At 35.5% G+C, this 16,423-nt stretch overlaps 1 protein-coding gene across 1 annotated transcript in view; it reads left to right on the forward strand.

Moving 5' to 3' along the window:
* The first annotated feature begins 3,306 nt into the window (after positions 1-3,306).
* The window catches only part of LOC121415690 (insulin receptor-like), a 52,116-nt gene continuing 38,999 nt past the window's right edge, over positions 3,307-16,423 (forward strand). Inside the window, exons 1-3 of the mRNA XM_041608999.1 lie at positions 3,307-3,466; positions 7,778-7,928; positions 13,044-13,142. Coding sequence (XP_041464933.1) covers positions 7,871-7,928; positions 13,044-13,142 — 157 coding nt within the window. The 5' untranslated portion in view covers positions 3,307-3,466; positions 7,778-7,870. The remainder of the gene's footprint in view (positions 3,467-7,777; positions 7,929-13,043; positions 13,143-16,423) is intronic.

Raw genomic sequence — 16,423 nt, forward strand, 5'->3', positions numbered from 1 at the left:
ATGTCAACATTGATTTACAGTCCTAGGAAACATTTGTTGGACTGATCTCCAGTTCCCACACAATCCTCATTTGCAACTTACTGTTTTTACCCATTGGGTACAATCAAGGAGATCTCCTTGGTACAATTTACTTTTTAACACCCATTTCTGGGTTGGGTCCATCTGGACAAGGAGATGATATCTCCTTGATCTGGAGTTGCATTTCCTTTGAGGTAGTTCCTGGGGAAGCATCTCGTCAGGGAATTTTACCTTTTATCTATTTTAGCCAATCAGATGCAAGAATTTCAGTAGCTTGTAATGTTTCGACGTTGGTGCAAATCACAAGACTTTCAGAATAGGCTTCCTAGTATGCCAACTATATACACCAGGGGGGGGGGAGCAGTTTATTGTGTTATTTTTGTCTGCTGTTTTTGTTTGAACTTTCATTATGACAATTTGAAATTGATAATAATGTTGATGATGATGATCATAATGCTGCTGCTGATGATGATGATGGTAACAGTGATATCAATATATTTAAAGATAGTAATGAAAGTTTTTTTTTAAAAAATAAGCATTCTATACTGGAGGATGCATTATTCTTGCCTTAGACTTTAATGCAGATGTCAGCTTGAAGACAAGTGAGGCATCCAAGTTTCTACTCTCGGGTGTAGGGTGGCAAAGTAAGCCCTATTGGTTGTCATCAAGTATCATTTCAAAATGTCTGATAATATATTAAGACTTAGATTCAATCACAGACTTTTACAATAATGATAGTTGATCTGTGATGAGTCGTGCCATGTAATGTTTAGGCTATTTGAGCAAAAATTCAAGATATTCCATAAAATGTATTATATGATAATGATATTATATGGAATAGTGAGAGTGCGACCTGACCATCACATTCATTATCAGCCCCATTATGCTTCTTTGGCAAAGCAAATCAAAATATTTTCTCGATTGACATCCAGTTCGAATGTTCATGCTTTTTGGATTTTCATTGTTTATTTCAAATCATCTTTCATCTACTAGTAGATGGTATGGAATGCTTTTTTCTTCAATGGATATCTAGCGACCAGGATGAGTGAGGAAATTTGTGTAGAGTTGGAGGTTTAAAATGAGAGACAAAGTCTTAGTGCCATGATTACTGCATGAACTCTAAAGGGCATAGAAGATCAGGGTTTCAGAGTAAAAGCAATCATCACAAATTTGACGTGGGAAGAAAACATCAATTGAATATTCTTGGGTATATTTAATTCATTAACTCTGATAAGTCTCCCTCTTTAGATTTTGTGAATGTTGTGGGGGGTTTGGAGATTCATATACCCTTTTCTCACAGGCAAAACTTTCCTTAACGCCGTATTACAGGTAGGGCTAAATAGCAAGTTAGCATTAGCCCCACCGATAGTCCGGGGATAAGCTTTGCCCACTTTCTATTCTTACAACGTTTTTTTGCATGTTGGGCTAGTACTAACAGGATTATTTAGCCCTGCAAAATAGCAGGATTTGCCGAACAATTGCAGTGTTGCGTGTGAAAGTATTGGGTCGCTATGAGAACAGAGACCCGTCCAAACCAAGGACAGTGCTCAATGTAAGCTGTAGGGGTAACAGAGCCAATGCTGTTGTCCAATGAGAGAATAGCGCCCCTTAAAGACCCAGACCGGACCCAAAAATGAAATTGACAAATTATATACCAATCGAAAGCTTATAAGCTACTGAATACAGCATTGTGAGCTTTATTCATTTTCACCCTTCCCAGCTGAGTATTTTGCTTAAGAATATTCCAATTATCGGGCTTCGAACCCGGCTTAGAAAATAGGCTTATTGTGCTTTTCAAATGCCTCGAGACCGTGACGTCACGTTGTGTAAGAAGCGTCGCAATTCCATAGGTTTGTACACAGAAAAACTGGGTTATTTTTTTGCTTTCCAGATTACGCATTTCATTTTCTTCACTTCCATCACAGAGTGATATCACATATATTTTTTCCTACATGCTTAAATTATGAAATCTACAGTTTTGAACTAGTTTTTGCCATATTTTATTTCCTGCTTATTTGGCGTAGATTTCAAATCTATCTGCATTCAGATTATGTATCACAACTTTTCCTGACATAGCAATTTAGGCCCAATAAGAGCCAAACAAAGAAGTCACAAAAAAGGCAGTGAATAGTTGTAGGTTTCCATCAATTTCAACAGTGAATAATTATGAGTGCCATTTTCATCTGAAAACGAAAAAAAAAATTGGATTCATAATATAGAAATGGAAGAAAATACCCAATGCTTTTGTACACAAACCTATGGAATCGCAACCCTCCAGAGTCCAGACACAACATGACGTCATCCTTTCCAGGCGACGTGGGGTGCTCAATCGAAGCGTACTTTGGAGGAGCAGTTTCTTTGATTTTTATCTAATATTTCTAAAAAATGGAAGGAGATGTATAGAATATTTTTGGTATATTTGTATTGCATGAATCATTGCCTTTCTTTTAATATATGATTGTTTTTACACCGGTCAGGGTCTTTAATGGCTACCAGTGACAACTATTCCTGGATTACTGAATTTGTGTGAGAAAAGCAAGCATTTCCTTTAACCGGGGTTAGGCATAAAAAACTTGGCCTTTGTGAAAAGGAAAAATTAAGAGTAGGAGAGATCGGGGTTAGTTGGAACATTTTACTTTTCTTTAACGCCTGTAAAATAGATTTATGCAATACTGCCCTCAATCTATTGCTATTAATAATACAACAGTGTTGGATTTATTAATAGCAATGAATTGAGGGCTTTTATTGCTATTAATAATACAACAGTGTTGTATTTATTAATAGCAATAAATTGAGGGCAGTATTGCATAAATTTATTTTACAGGTGTTAAGAAAATTACAATATTTCAACTTACCCCGCGATCCAACTAACCCCGATCTCCCCTACAGGTTTAAGGATAGTTCAGGTTTAAGGAAACTTGAGAGAAGATGGCAAAAGTTAGGAAAGGGAGACATTGTTTCAAATAATGATCAGCAATAATTAATGTTGAAATGATTGAATAATGAAATAAAGATTTGAAAGAGAAAGCAATAGAGCTTCCAAGAATCTTGTGACATCCAGCTCCTTCTTTGGGAGTTTTGAAGGATTTATTTCAAAACCCTTTTTTTCACCGTTTTAATCAGCAATGATAAAAATTTTGTTCGTCTTATTTTTTTCTATATATCCTTATTGCTATGAAACATTTCTTAATTTGTCAGATTTTAATAGTAATGAACTTAAGAATTAATTATATATTCTTTTCCCTGGGCATGCTCTTACAAATGATTTTCCTGTTTTTTTTCAGTGTGTCCAGTAAGTTGTCCAAGATCGTGTAATGAAGCTGGGAGGTGTTGTCATGAACAGTGTATTGGAGGCTGCCGAGGGTCTACTGCCAGTGATTGCACTGCTTGCCGTCATTTCCTACATCTAGGTGTATGCGTGGGGCAGTGTCCCAATAGAACATTCCAGGTAAAGTGTTTGAATCTTTGGGTTTATACTTGACAATAGCCTCTGAAGTTATGGGAGGGTTCTGAAACTTCCAAGTGTTACAGGGAACTTTATTCAATGGATTGTCTGTATATAGAGAATATTTCAGACACCTACCATATTTTCTACATTTTGAATTGATTTTATTTCATGAGTTTTGAGATGCTTTCCATAATATATGAGTTTATTTTCAACCATTCATACAATTTGTGAAATATTAGAATCTTGTAAATTTAAAATATTTCCTACAGGAAAATAGGCAAGATAATTTTTTGCCATTGTTTTGCAAACCCCCCCCCTATTCACACCCATGCAGAAAATGTTGAATTTTCACTTTCATTTGATATATTTAGGTGTAGTTTTGCAAAGAGTTGGCACATAATATTATACAATTTATGTGTAAAATGGAAAGCTTCATGACTTACATCATTATTAACCCTTCCTTGCCATCGTGTTAGCATTATCTGATCAGCAAGGAAGAACATTGAGAAACATTGAAAAGCATGAAACATTTGCTCAGTCGTCCATGCTATTGTAATGCAATCGATAAGAATGTCGGTGACATCACTTCCTGATAGAACTCAGGGCCCAGTGACACAAATTGATATAACAAGTCTGATTTTGACAGTCCATTGCATTGGTCTTCATGTGCAATCAATCATACAGATGCACTATGCAATCAATCACTAAGTTGTGTATTACAGGGTCCCCGTCTTACAAAGAGTTATGGTTGATCCAATCAAACGTAACTCTATGGACATCCATCAGTGTCATAATTTTTTCAAAAGGAAATTTGCACAACGTCCTTTGTAAACAAAGAGAAGCACAGGGAATGTTCAAGAAAACAATGAATGTATGAATAGGCATCATAGTTAGAAAATATGTTGAACAATTATGCATAATAGGTGCTGACGTTGCTGGCCGTCCATATTTGTGATTGACCGTAGCAATTGTAACTGTAACTCTTTGTAAGATTGGGCCCAGATCATTCTCAAGACTGCAGCACCAGTCACATGACTGAGACAGGCAGCATATTAACACCAATGAGATGCCAGTCAAAAACACGATTCACACTGTAATAATACTTGACAGACAATAGGGCCCGTCTTACAAAGAGTTACGATTGATCCAATCAATCACAAATATGGTCAGCCAGCCACGTCAACATCTAAAATACAGTATGTTTCTTCAAAATATTTCTAGATATGATGTATATTCATACATCCACTGTTTTCTTGACAAATTCAGTATGCTTCTCTTTGTTTTTCAAGGACATTGTGCAAATTTCCTGAAGAAAAATTATGACATTGATGAAATTATTGATGGATTTTCATATACTTGAGGTTGATCAGGCCAATCATATCTCAATGTAAGACGGGGCCCAAACCAGCACCAGACTATAAAGTCAACACAAGATTAACACCGTCAGATTGACACCTGATTAACAATATGCAACACAATTTTGATATCAGGCTTACACCAGACAAGCACTTGACTGGCAAGCTTGATCACAAGCCCAATGTACCAATCAACGTATCTGCTTTCCTCGCAATTCACCCTTTTTTAGCGAAACCCAATGTAGCCACACCAATTTCCTGGGGTATTGCTTAGCCCACTTTGGTTTCACACTACGTTTTAGCAAAGTGGGCTAAGCTTAACCCCATAGGTAAATAGTACGATACTATCTTGCCCTGCTAAAAAGCTGGGTTAGGTAGCTTATTGTGGTGCTAGCACCACAATTGCGGTGCTAAGAATCGCAGTGTGAAACCAAACCGGGCTATGCATAATTATAGAAGTCGATATTGCACATTAGTCATGCTCTGTGTGGCAAAATCATCAATATTCATGAGCTGTGCAATAGTCTGGGGTCAAGGCGTTAACCCCGGCTAAGCAAATAATATGGGGTTAAGAAAAACGGTGTGAAACAAAAAAAAAAGATAATATGATGTTAATAGTCTGGGGTTAAGGATAGTATGGGTTTAAGGAATTTTAGGATGAAAGCACATCAGACAGCTCTCTTTGGTGCTGCCCTTGCATGTTAATTCCTGAAAATCGCCCAAATCTCAATGCTATATTAGAGCCACTTTTAACAACAGTTTTGAAGCCTGTGGATTCGCCTTAATAGCAGGGACTATTTATTGACTTGTAATTTTTTTCAATACTGGCATCTTGCCCAGTGCACAAGCACCTTGGACAGTGTCATATCTAGCATTCGGAGCTAATTTTACGAGGTTTAATCAAGCTCATTGAATTTTAATGTAAATGTGATGAGAGCTACCCATTGGTTTTGTAATTGCATCCGTTTGTTAATCAGTATTTCATTAACGACGTACTTTATGATGTACTTATTAGCACATATAGGAAGTGAAGATACAGGTGACATCTATCTTTTATAACATGATGAAGTGAATCCTTACGATTTGATTGGTGGTAGGCACTACCTAACTGGTCGTTTATTTGGCCTGGCGCATTGATTTACTGGCGACAAGTAATCATTAGTAAAGTATAATGACTGGTCATGCTTAGGGTCATGACTAGGGTCTTCATCACTGTGCTTTAAAACATTCAATACACATCATTCAAAATGACTACCAACATTTGTTACCACTCACATGGTAAACTTGGGAGATTGTTGTCGCTCTAGCCTATGGGAATCTTGGGGAATGGGCTGATCTGCAAAATTGACAATGTTGAGGGGGTGAGGTCACACCCCTGTGTCTGGGATTGCTGCCCATGCTTAAAGGTCAAGTCCACCTCAGAAAAAGGTTGATTTGAATCAATAGAGAAAAATCAGAAAAGCACAATGCTGAAAATTTCATCAAAATTGGATGTAAAATAAGAAAGTTATGACATTTCAAAGTTTCGCTTATTTTCAACAAAATAGTTTTATGAACGAGCCAGTTACATCCAAATGAGAGAGTCGATGATGTCACTCACTATTTCTTTTGTTTTATATTGTTTGAATTATACAATATTTCAATTTTTACAAATTTGACAATTAGGACCTCCTTGCCTGAAGCACAAAATTTTAAAATAATGGAATTCCACATGTTTAGGGAGGAATGAAACTTCATTCTTCATGACAATGACGAGAAAATCAAAATATTTCATATTTCATATAATAAAATACAAAAGAAATAGTGAGTGAGTGATGTCATCAACTCTCTCATTTGGATGTAACTGGCTCGTTCATATAACTATTTTGTTGAAAATAAGCGAAACTTTAAAATGCCATAACTTTCTTATTTTACATCCGATTTTGATGAAATTTTCAGTGTTGGGCTTGTTGAATTTTTCTCTTTTTATTCAAATCAAGTTTTTGTTGGGGTGGACTTGTCCTTTAAGTCTGAACATCATTAGCTTTGCCTTGGGCATGTAAGAACTGTTCCAAAGCTACCGAGTGTAATTCTTTCTAAAAGATGTGTATTATTTGTATCCTATTGTCTATAGGGTTACATTTTTACAACCAGAGGCAAGATGCCAGTAATTCGTCTAGTTCTTTTTATCAATGAGAGCTTTTGCAGATCGGGGGCCTGTAACACCAAGCTAAGCAATGATTGTAGAATATTTTTCTACGATTGATTGCATTGAATACAATGTACAATCAATCGTGAAATCAAGTATACGATTAATCACTAAACTTTATGTTACAAGACCTAGATCAAATTTAAGAGCATGTGATGATAAATGTTCATTTTTCTTGCATGAGTGGTTTGCTGGGATAGAAATTCTCAAAATGTCATCTTACTTTGAAAAAATATTTATATTTCTTGGAAGGAGCCTACCTATTATTTAAGTGTATATATGGGGGAGGGGCTCTGAATAGGAAAGTATATATCCTGGTCTGGGAGATGTAAATGTTGCAGTTTATTTATTTATTTATTGATTCATTGCAACCATGACAGTTGGATTATTGACAATTCAAAGAAATACAATTAAATACACAATTACATATGAAATTATTATTTAATAAAAACTAGTGAGAATTTTTTATAACAATATACACCTCATATTAATACCAAAACCAAAAGGAAATAATCAGTATAAGAAGGAAAACAGAATATAAAGAATAAGCAGGGAATGAAAACAAGAATATTTATTCAAAGTTGACAAAATACTCATAAGAAACGGGGGGGGGGGGGGGGGGGGGGGGAGGCAAACTTGACGAAACCAGTGAATTGTAAGTACTAATGAATATTTTTTTTGTAATCTTATTTCTTTGTATTTTTTTATTTGAAGTGAACTTAATTTTAGCCAAAATTATATCCGCATGTATATTGTCTTTTTTTTTAGTTCAAGAATCGTCATTGCATCACAGCAGAGCAGTGTCCAGCCGGTTGGAAGTTATTCAACGAGAAATGTACCCAGGATTGTCCAGGTGGTTATATGCCAGACTTTAATGACAGTAGACATTGCCTACCTTGTACTGGAACATGCCCTAAAGGTAAACTCAAGACCCCCACCCCCTTCTTAATTTTCTATAAAAAATAAATTAGAAATTTTTAATTAGACTGTTTTTTTGGCTCACTTGAAGTAATAAATATACAGAAAATCTTTATTTTACTTTTGCAAGCAAGTATATGAAAATCATCTGAAATTATATTGATTTAAATTCTGTCCACCAAGGATGAAGAAAATTGAATCGACAGTTGATTTATTGCATAGGATAATAATTGCTGCTACTTATTTTATTACAAGGAAGACATATCATATACACAGATATGAACAAATTAAATAATTATGATGTTAACCCGTTGCCAACGGGAGCCGGATATATACGGTTCCCTAAAACTTATTCATGTACGGGAGCCGTATATAGTCGGTTCCCCAAAGGCTATTACTCGCATCCATTTGCAGGCTTTAAAAATACAATTTCATACTATGTTTCTGCCTTTTCTGTGCTATAGTTACAATGTCCATTAATTAAACTACACATTCCAGAAAGTCATACGTTTTTACCTTTTGTTTCTATAGTTTATAAAGCATTATAAAACGAGTTATGCTTCGAAGAGAGTCCAATATTGGCGTACAGTGGGCATTGCCGCGATGGAAGCTTGATTTCAACGATTTTCAGTTTCGCAGAACCACGTATATACCGTAATCAATAAAAGTGAGGGAAAACAATGGGAGCAGCGAAATGCAACCCAAAACGCACGCAGAGCTGCGTGCGTGCGCTGATATGATCAACGATAGATCGAAAACGATCGATACTTTATAAGATTGCTTGTGAGGTTTCAAAAAGTCCGGGGTTCGATCCCGGCCGCGGCACCTATGCCCGTGAGCAAGGCATTTAATCTACAATGCTCTTTTATCCTGCTTTCAAATAAATGAAAATGCTATATGCATTACTGCTAACTAGGTGTGCACTTCTTTTTAAAAAAATGGCGCCGTTGATAAAATATAGGAAGAAGAAAAATCATGGTTTCAGTTTATAACACATCGATTTTTGTTTTCTTCTTTCATTTAGGTGCATTATTTTGCCTCTTGAAAATGGCTGTCATAATATTCAACTTCATGAACTGATCAAGCTAGATCAAACTAGAAGAGAGTACACGACTTTAAGTTGATATCGATTTCTATAATCCTAAACAAAAAGTGTACACAGCTGGCTATTGAGAATACCTCGGATCGTACGTACACTCTATTTTGTTCTAACGATACGGATGTGGTAATTGATGGAGGCATGGCCCCCTTTCCTTTGAAAATCACAAAAGGGCATCCAGCGAAGGTCAATAAAGTTGCCACTTACTAACAATGTAAAAGAGTGACTTGAAAGGGAAGGATGTACGGATGAATTCACACTTTTGACAGTTTGGTTTAACACCAAAAAGTCATAAACGCCGTGACATAGGCATAATCATGCTAATGAAGACTAATATGTGTTACAAAGTATATGAAGCATGTTTTATCCATATCAGTAATCTCATATGAATTTTCGAAAAAAAATCTAAGGTTTCCCCAATTGATTTTATTCTGATTGAGTATGTTATCGTGGTTTGGTTTGACCTGCATATAAAAAAAATGTGATGCGATAGGAATCCAGAGCATGGAGTAAATATGCATTCCATGGATATATTATTCGAGAAGATAGAGGGAATGAAAAGCAGAATATATTAAAATAAAATATTTATGTTTATGTCTGCAAACAGGCCTATAATGCTTTTCACGGAACAAATGATGTAAGCCGGGTAATGAATAAGTAGAGCGCCTTGATCACAATGTTTAGTGGATATTATATGAATTATTAATCATTATCATCATGCGGCTCGTTTAATTTTTTTTAATTGCTTGTTAGAAGGGTGCGAGAAAAACGGCATAAAGCATATTGTGATTCCATATACGTCCATTCAGTTATTTGTTTCATTTTTGGCCGTACTCCATAGAATATAACAGACGTTCAACTTTGATAAAGATAAATATGAGATAAAGCAATCAGTACATGAATTGATTAATAAAGACAATTAATTAATTAATTAGAGATAATATATATCACTTAATATGAGCTGGAACATGATATTTAGGCAGGCGAGAATGGCCTTTCTATGTATCTCTTTTGAAGCACGCTCTTCCTCTTACAGTTCTCTAATTAACTCGTTATATTTGTATTTTCATCGGAGCTCTTATGGATTGTTGGCTACAAGGAAAAAGGAAGTGGAGAAATAAAACATAAGAATTATTTTAATACATCGAAATTCTGTAAAGGTGAATGTACCGGGTGAGAAATTATATACACTTACGACATTTTAGAATTATACTTTGGCAATGCAGGTTATTATTTTCAGAGTCCTTTTTCATCTTGACGAAATTGGATATTAAAACAAACTGAACGCAGGAGATAATAATTTCCGAACGGAAAGTTCCTAAAATGTTAATCAAATCATATATTGTCCGAAAATTTGACAGTGAGTGTGGCGAAACAAATGGGGGGGGGGTTAAATGATGATGCTTGTCAGAAAAAAGTAAAGAAAAAGTAGCGCATTTGTAGTCCCCTCCACCAAGAATTCCTTGGTTCACCGCCGATCTCTGACAACTAGATTACCAGCAAAAATGTCTTTCTGGTCACACTCATTTTTTTTTCCATTTTAAATTGTCCAACATATACTTAAGTTATTTTTTCTTGCATTTTCCATGAATTACTAATCATTTGTTGATCATTAAATCCTTTGCACATAAATGTCAAGAAAATAACCACACACGTTCTAAACTAGTGAAATAAACTGAGAATTGAGTAAGTTCACAATAAATAAAACGGTTTGCAGGGACTTATTGTATATTCTTGGATAATGAAAGAAAGGCAGAATGTCTTGTTTTTAATACAATTTTAATTACTAGAATCATTTGATACATAATATTCATTTTTTACACAAATACATGGCAACGTCTCCGTTGGATTTTGAATTAAGGAAATAATTTGGAGGTTTTTGTTTAACATTTCTCGACGACGTATAAAATCTAGAAATCATTTGAAATTGATTATGGGTCGAATATGCCGGGCACCTATCCTAATGTAGGTTTTTTTTTTTTAGTATGGGTTGGGCTTGGAGGGCCGGGTTTGGACATATTTCTGTGATGACGAGAATATACTCAGAAGGGAAAAAATAGAGAGAGGGCGGGGGCACGGAACGGGAGATGAAGAAGAGAGAGAGAGCATAACCCACTTGTCTGCGCAGTGTTGTAGTACATTTTTTTCGATTAAAAGCGCCTCGTATGAAATTGAACCCTCCCCCCCTGCGTAAGCTACTGATTGAATAGAAGGGAAAAAAGTAAAGGGAAAATAGAGGAGAGAGAATATAAGTAGAGGTTGACTAGAGGTAAGGGGATTAGAGAGAGTAGAGGGGATGGCATTCATGACAATAACAATAATATTTTTCAATCGAATTAAACTATTTTTTTTTATTCTTTACATGTAAAATATTCAAATGTTTACATAATATCAATGATAACAATTATAAACATTACTATCAACACTAACAATGATAATAACAAATAATAAAAGAAAATATAACAATCGGATAATAAAAAAAATAATCATAATATTGATAATAATAACAACAATGGTTAAGATTATGAATATAATAATGATAAGACAAAGAAAAAGATAAAATAAAAAAGCAGACGAAACAGAAAAAAAGATGAAGGGAGAAGATAATGGTGATCATGGGGGATGGGGTGGGCTAACTTAAGTAATTGGATGATAAATGATAAATAATCTTCATAATAATTGTCGTATACCACCTTGCAAATTTTAATCGAGAAGATTATGATTTCTTGTTCAGAAATTATTACTTGTATGCATATAACGATATTTTGAAGATTCATGTTTTGGGGGGCATACTTTTAAAAGGAAATATCATATTCTTCATTTTTTTTCATTTTGCATGAAGAGAAAAACAGAGAGAACAAAATTAAGCAAAATAGGACGACGGGAGTAAAAGAATGAGAATAGGTATAAAGAGAAGATAAGACGACGAAGAAAAAAGGCGAAAAAAAGAAGCACAAGCAAATTCATAACAAGAATAAATAGAAGGGAAATAGAAAGAGAAAACTTAGGAGATGGAGGAGGTGTAGGATTACACAATTATCAGTGAAGAAGAAGGAGGAGAAAATGAAAAGGGAGCATTATAAAAAAGGAAGAAAAAAACAAGGAGGATTTCATTTGCAAGAGGAAACAAAGCAAGACTATATCAAGGGAGAAGGGGGGGGGTCTATAAATAGGAAGTATAAGAACAAAAAGATGAGACAGAGATCGAACAAAAGAAGAAAGGAAATGAGGATAATAAGATAAGAATATCGAAAAAGAAGAATATGAGAAGAAAAGAAATGAGAATAATAATTTTGATAATAATAAGAAGATCGAAAAAGAAAAGGAAGAAGAAAGGAAGGGAGAATATTATGATAATAGTAACATTATGAGAATATTATGATAATAGTAATATCGAAAAAGAAGAAGTCCAAGAAGAACTTCAAAACCCACATCACCAACAATACATTCTCAAAGAAGTCACTCTGTACGGACATAATTATACACTGGAGCGACAGGTGAGCTCTGAACTCCGTGCAGCCAAAACAGGAAATGAACTACGCATGCGCGAAAACTATCGATCGATCAATTCACTCATCGTGGATCGCACACACGCTTTTGTAATCAACGATCCAGCTCGCACGCACGGAACAATGGAGCTGTTCGAACTTGACATGGCCGGCTGATTAATCTCGTTTGGGGTGGTAGAACCTATTCTACTATGCCGTCGCGAACGGGTTAATTAACATAGGAAAAAGGAAAGTGGGGATATGACATCATCAGCCCACCTTTGGAATGTTTATTATGGTTTGCATATAACTGATTTAAATACTAAATTAACTATGCGTACTTTTTTAAAAACCAGATATTGATGAAATTCTCATTATGCCTGGTGAATTTTTCTCCTCATACTGCTCTCTTCACGAAATCAGGAAAAGCACGTTAGATTAGACGAGAATAATATATGCAGTGGTTATTAAGTATATTGATTTCTTGTAGAGATTAATCTTCAAAGTTTATTTCCTCCTTTCTTTCCAGTATGTGATGGAAAGACTATCCAATCCGTGGAAGATGCGGCTGCAATGAAAGGATGTACTTACGTGCATGGATCGCTAACTATAAGCGTACATGGAAGAGGTACAGTAGCCCCTTGGATAGGATGTAAATTTTAGGTTGTTTCAATGAGGGAGTGTTACATAGTTTTTTTTCTCACTTTATTCTCTTCTATTTTATTAATCTCCCTCCTTACTCCCCCCCCCCCGTTATTTTGCTTATCTTATCTTTCTTGACTTTTTCCTATACTCTATAGGCTTGTGACAAGTAAAAGAATTCCATTAATCCATTGAATTTTATGTCTTTGTTTCCCCCATTCCTTTTGCTTTCTTTCAATGTCACTGTTTTCCACATATCTACCTGTCTGTCTCTGTGTCTCTATGTGTGTGTGTGTTTGGACCTGTCTCTCTGGTGTGTGTCTCTCTTACTCTGTCTTTTTGTTTCTGTTGACAGTGGTTTATAATTGATATGAATGTGGAATACTTTAAAATCAATAACTTGTTATTCCTCGTGTAGAAAGACAAGATACAAATAGATCTTGCTATCCTTGTTCGTTATCCCTCTCATTATTCATGTAATTATAGTTGCATGTTTTGTTACGTGTGAGGTTTGTTTGTTTTGCAGACTGAGAACCATTGAAGTGAATTGTATTTACCATTGCCTATGAAATTTTCAGTCTGTGGTTTACATGTGAAGCAGCAAGATAATTATGTGGTGAAGTTTGAAAAGAAAGTTTATAGACTTCTTGATTTTAAATATAGCTGTGTCATGGTAAAAATCTCACTGCTTTAATTAGACAGGTTCTGTGTTCGTGTTGGGGTTGAGTGTTTTAGTCAGTGTACCATTTGATTTCTCCAGAATACCACTGACATTTGTAGTTTTATTCTTTGTGGTACATTCCAAGCACAAAGATGATGGCTTGTTTTTATGCCCCCGCGGATGAAGTCTGGGTGGGGCAAAAAGCGTTGCCCCTGTCCGTCCATTCGTCCGTCTGTCTGTCCCCCCACTTGGTTTCCACGCAATAACTCGAAAAATAGTCAACAGATTAAAAAAAATTTGGGTGTTTAGGGAGACGACACCAAATACAGGCCAGGTTCGAATTCGGAGTCTGCAGGTCAAAGGTCACAGCTCATTAAATATGCGAGTTGTTTTCTGCACGATAACTTATGAAATATTCAGCAGATTGAAAAAAAATTGGGTGTGTGGGTAGATGACACCAAAATACAGGTTAAGTTGAATTCAGAATCCGCAGGTCAAAGGTCACAGCTCATTATATATGTGAGTTGGTTCAAAGGTCTAAATTGTTCATTATATATGCATATTGGTTTCTGCACGTTATTAAGTTCAATCATATTGAATGAATTTTTGATCGCATTAAGCGGGAGCATCTGTGTCCTTTGGACACATCAAATTTCTAGTTTTTCATGCCTCACTGTATTGCAGCTGGTAGTAGGTTGCCAAATGAAGTATGTTTTCATGATTTCCATCCGTCCATCCCACTCACCCATTGCATTAATTGCAATTGCTAATTAACACTAGACGATCATATTCAAACTTGTCTCATAAAGGAGTGGCGTGAACTAAATAGTTACGGGGCTATCAAAGTCAAAAGTCACAGTGGTCATGATATACCTGTACGGGACCAGGGGAGCGTTTCATGAAAGGACTTGTCAGACGTTTCATCCGACAAGTCCCATTTTATCTGACAGTTACCACAGGAACAGTGCTTATCAGCCAATCAACATCATAGAAAGATGTCAGATCTGACAACTTGTCGGACAAAAATATTGTTGAAACACTCCCCTGTTCTCTCTTTTGGGGTACTTTTTTCAAATTTGATTTGTGAAATTGTTGATACGTCACGAACTTGAGAATACTGTACAGCACTATCATTTGTTTTTCTATTTCTAAAAGTAGGATCAAAGATAGATCTTGTACCATCCAGGAGGTTTTGATATGTCAACTTTGTGGCCACAAGCAGACTTTTGATGAAATTTGGTTCTTTTGGGACAAAGAGAACCATGATTCCTTGTTTGAGAGAATGAAATGTCTTGAAGCTGTTTTATCATGTTACAGTCATACATGTAGCCTTATTCTTGAGGATAAGATCAAATGTTGACAGTTATGTTTCAATATTGGAGAAAAGAAAAAAAAAGAAAAGAAAAAGATGTACGTGTGCAATGGAAAGTGATCTTTTATAGTTGATACTTTCCAGATATGGTTGATGTGTTTTCACAAAGGATACGGCTGTTTAAAGAATCGGCCCAAAGAACATTTTTGTATTTTTATGATGAAATGTCTTTGATATACTGATAATAATGTTAGATGTATTAAGCGCATAATAACTAATACTTAATTCTAAATGCGCTTTACAATAAAATATAGTAAACTAAACTTATACCATCTACAGGAGCTACAACAATACAAAGAGTCTAAATAACAAAATAGCATACATATGTTATTCGGAATTAAAAAGGTGGGTCTCTTTATCTCTCAAACTGAGAAAGGGAAGATATACTTTATTGCTAAGGGAAGAAAATTCCAAAGAGCTGGTGCTGTAGATGCAAATGCTTGATTACCATATGTGTGTGTAAATTAACTAGATGTACTGTAAGGAGATGTACTGTTAGGAAGAGGATCGAAGTGTACGTAATGGATCGTGCCTATGAATCAAGTTTGAGATAGTTTGAATGCAACTCGGGCAATCGAGTGCAAGTCCCAAATACGTGTGTATGATTGGATGAATATCAATTTGAGTTTCATTTGATAGTAACTCTTTCTGTAATGGGCCCCAGCCGTATTTAGGACTACCAGTGTATGATATGTAAGAGGGCGATGGGCAATTTTGCCCTAATGACAGCCCAAATCGCCTTTAGAATTCCCCCCAAATGCATGCTGTGGGGTGACCATTCTTTCTAGAGTCACCCCAAGATCTGTCACAAACAACATTCAAGATTATTTAGAAATCAATATGGCAGAAAGATAATATTTGCCCATGATGCATAATTCTCTTGTTACCCCATAAAAGAAATGCTTAAGATGAATAAAATAGCCCCTAAAATACAAAAATTATTTCAAACGCTGAGGACTAGCATGTTTTTATTTAGGTGTTGGGTCCATTGTAGAGAGAGTAGTAATGTCAATCGCAGTTCTATGAAAAATGCCATTACAACAATCATCTGCTCATCGGAGTCATGTCAGGAAAAATAATTCAATGTATTTCAATTAATATGGATTTGTGCTACAAATCTAAATGAAATAGGCATAATATGGAGCTAACAGACACTGGTTTCAAAGAAGATTGGCACGAAAGTGCTCTGAAGATCTGGGAAGCGTTTCTTAAAAGGACTTATTGGATTATTTAT

This window comes from Lytechinus variegatus, chromosome 5 (assembly GCF_018143015.1).
Source record: "Lytechinus variegatus isolate NC3 chromosome 5, Lvar_3.0, whole genome shotgun sequence".
Lineage (NCBI taxonomy): Eukaryota > Metazoa > Echinodermata > Echinoidea > Temnopleuroida > Toxopneustidae > Lytechinus > Lytechinus variegatus.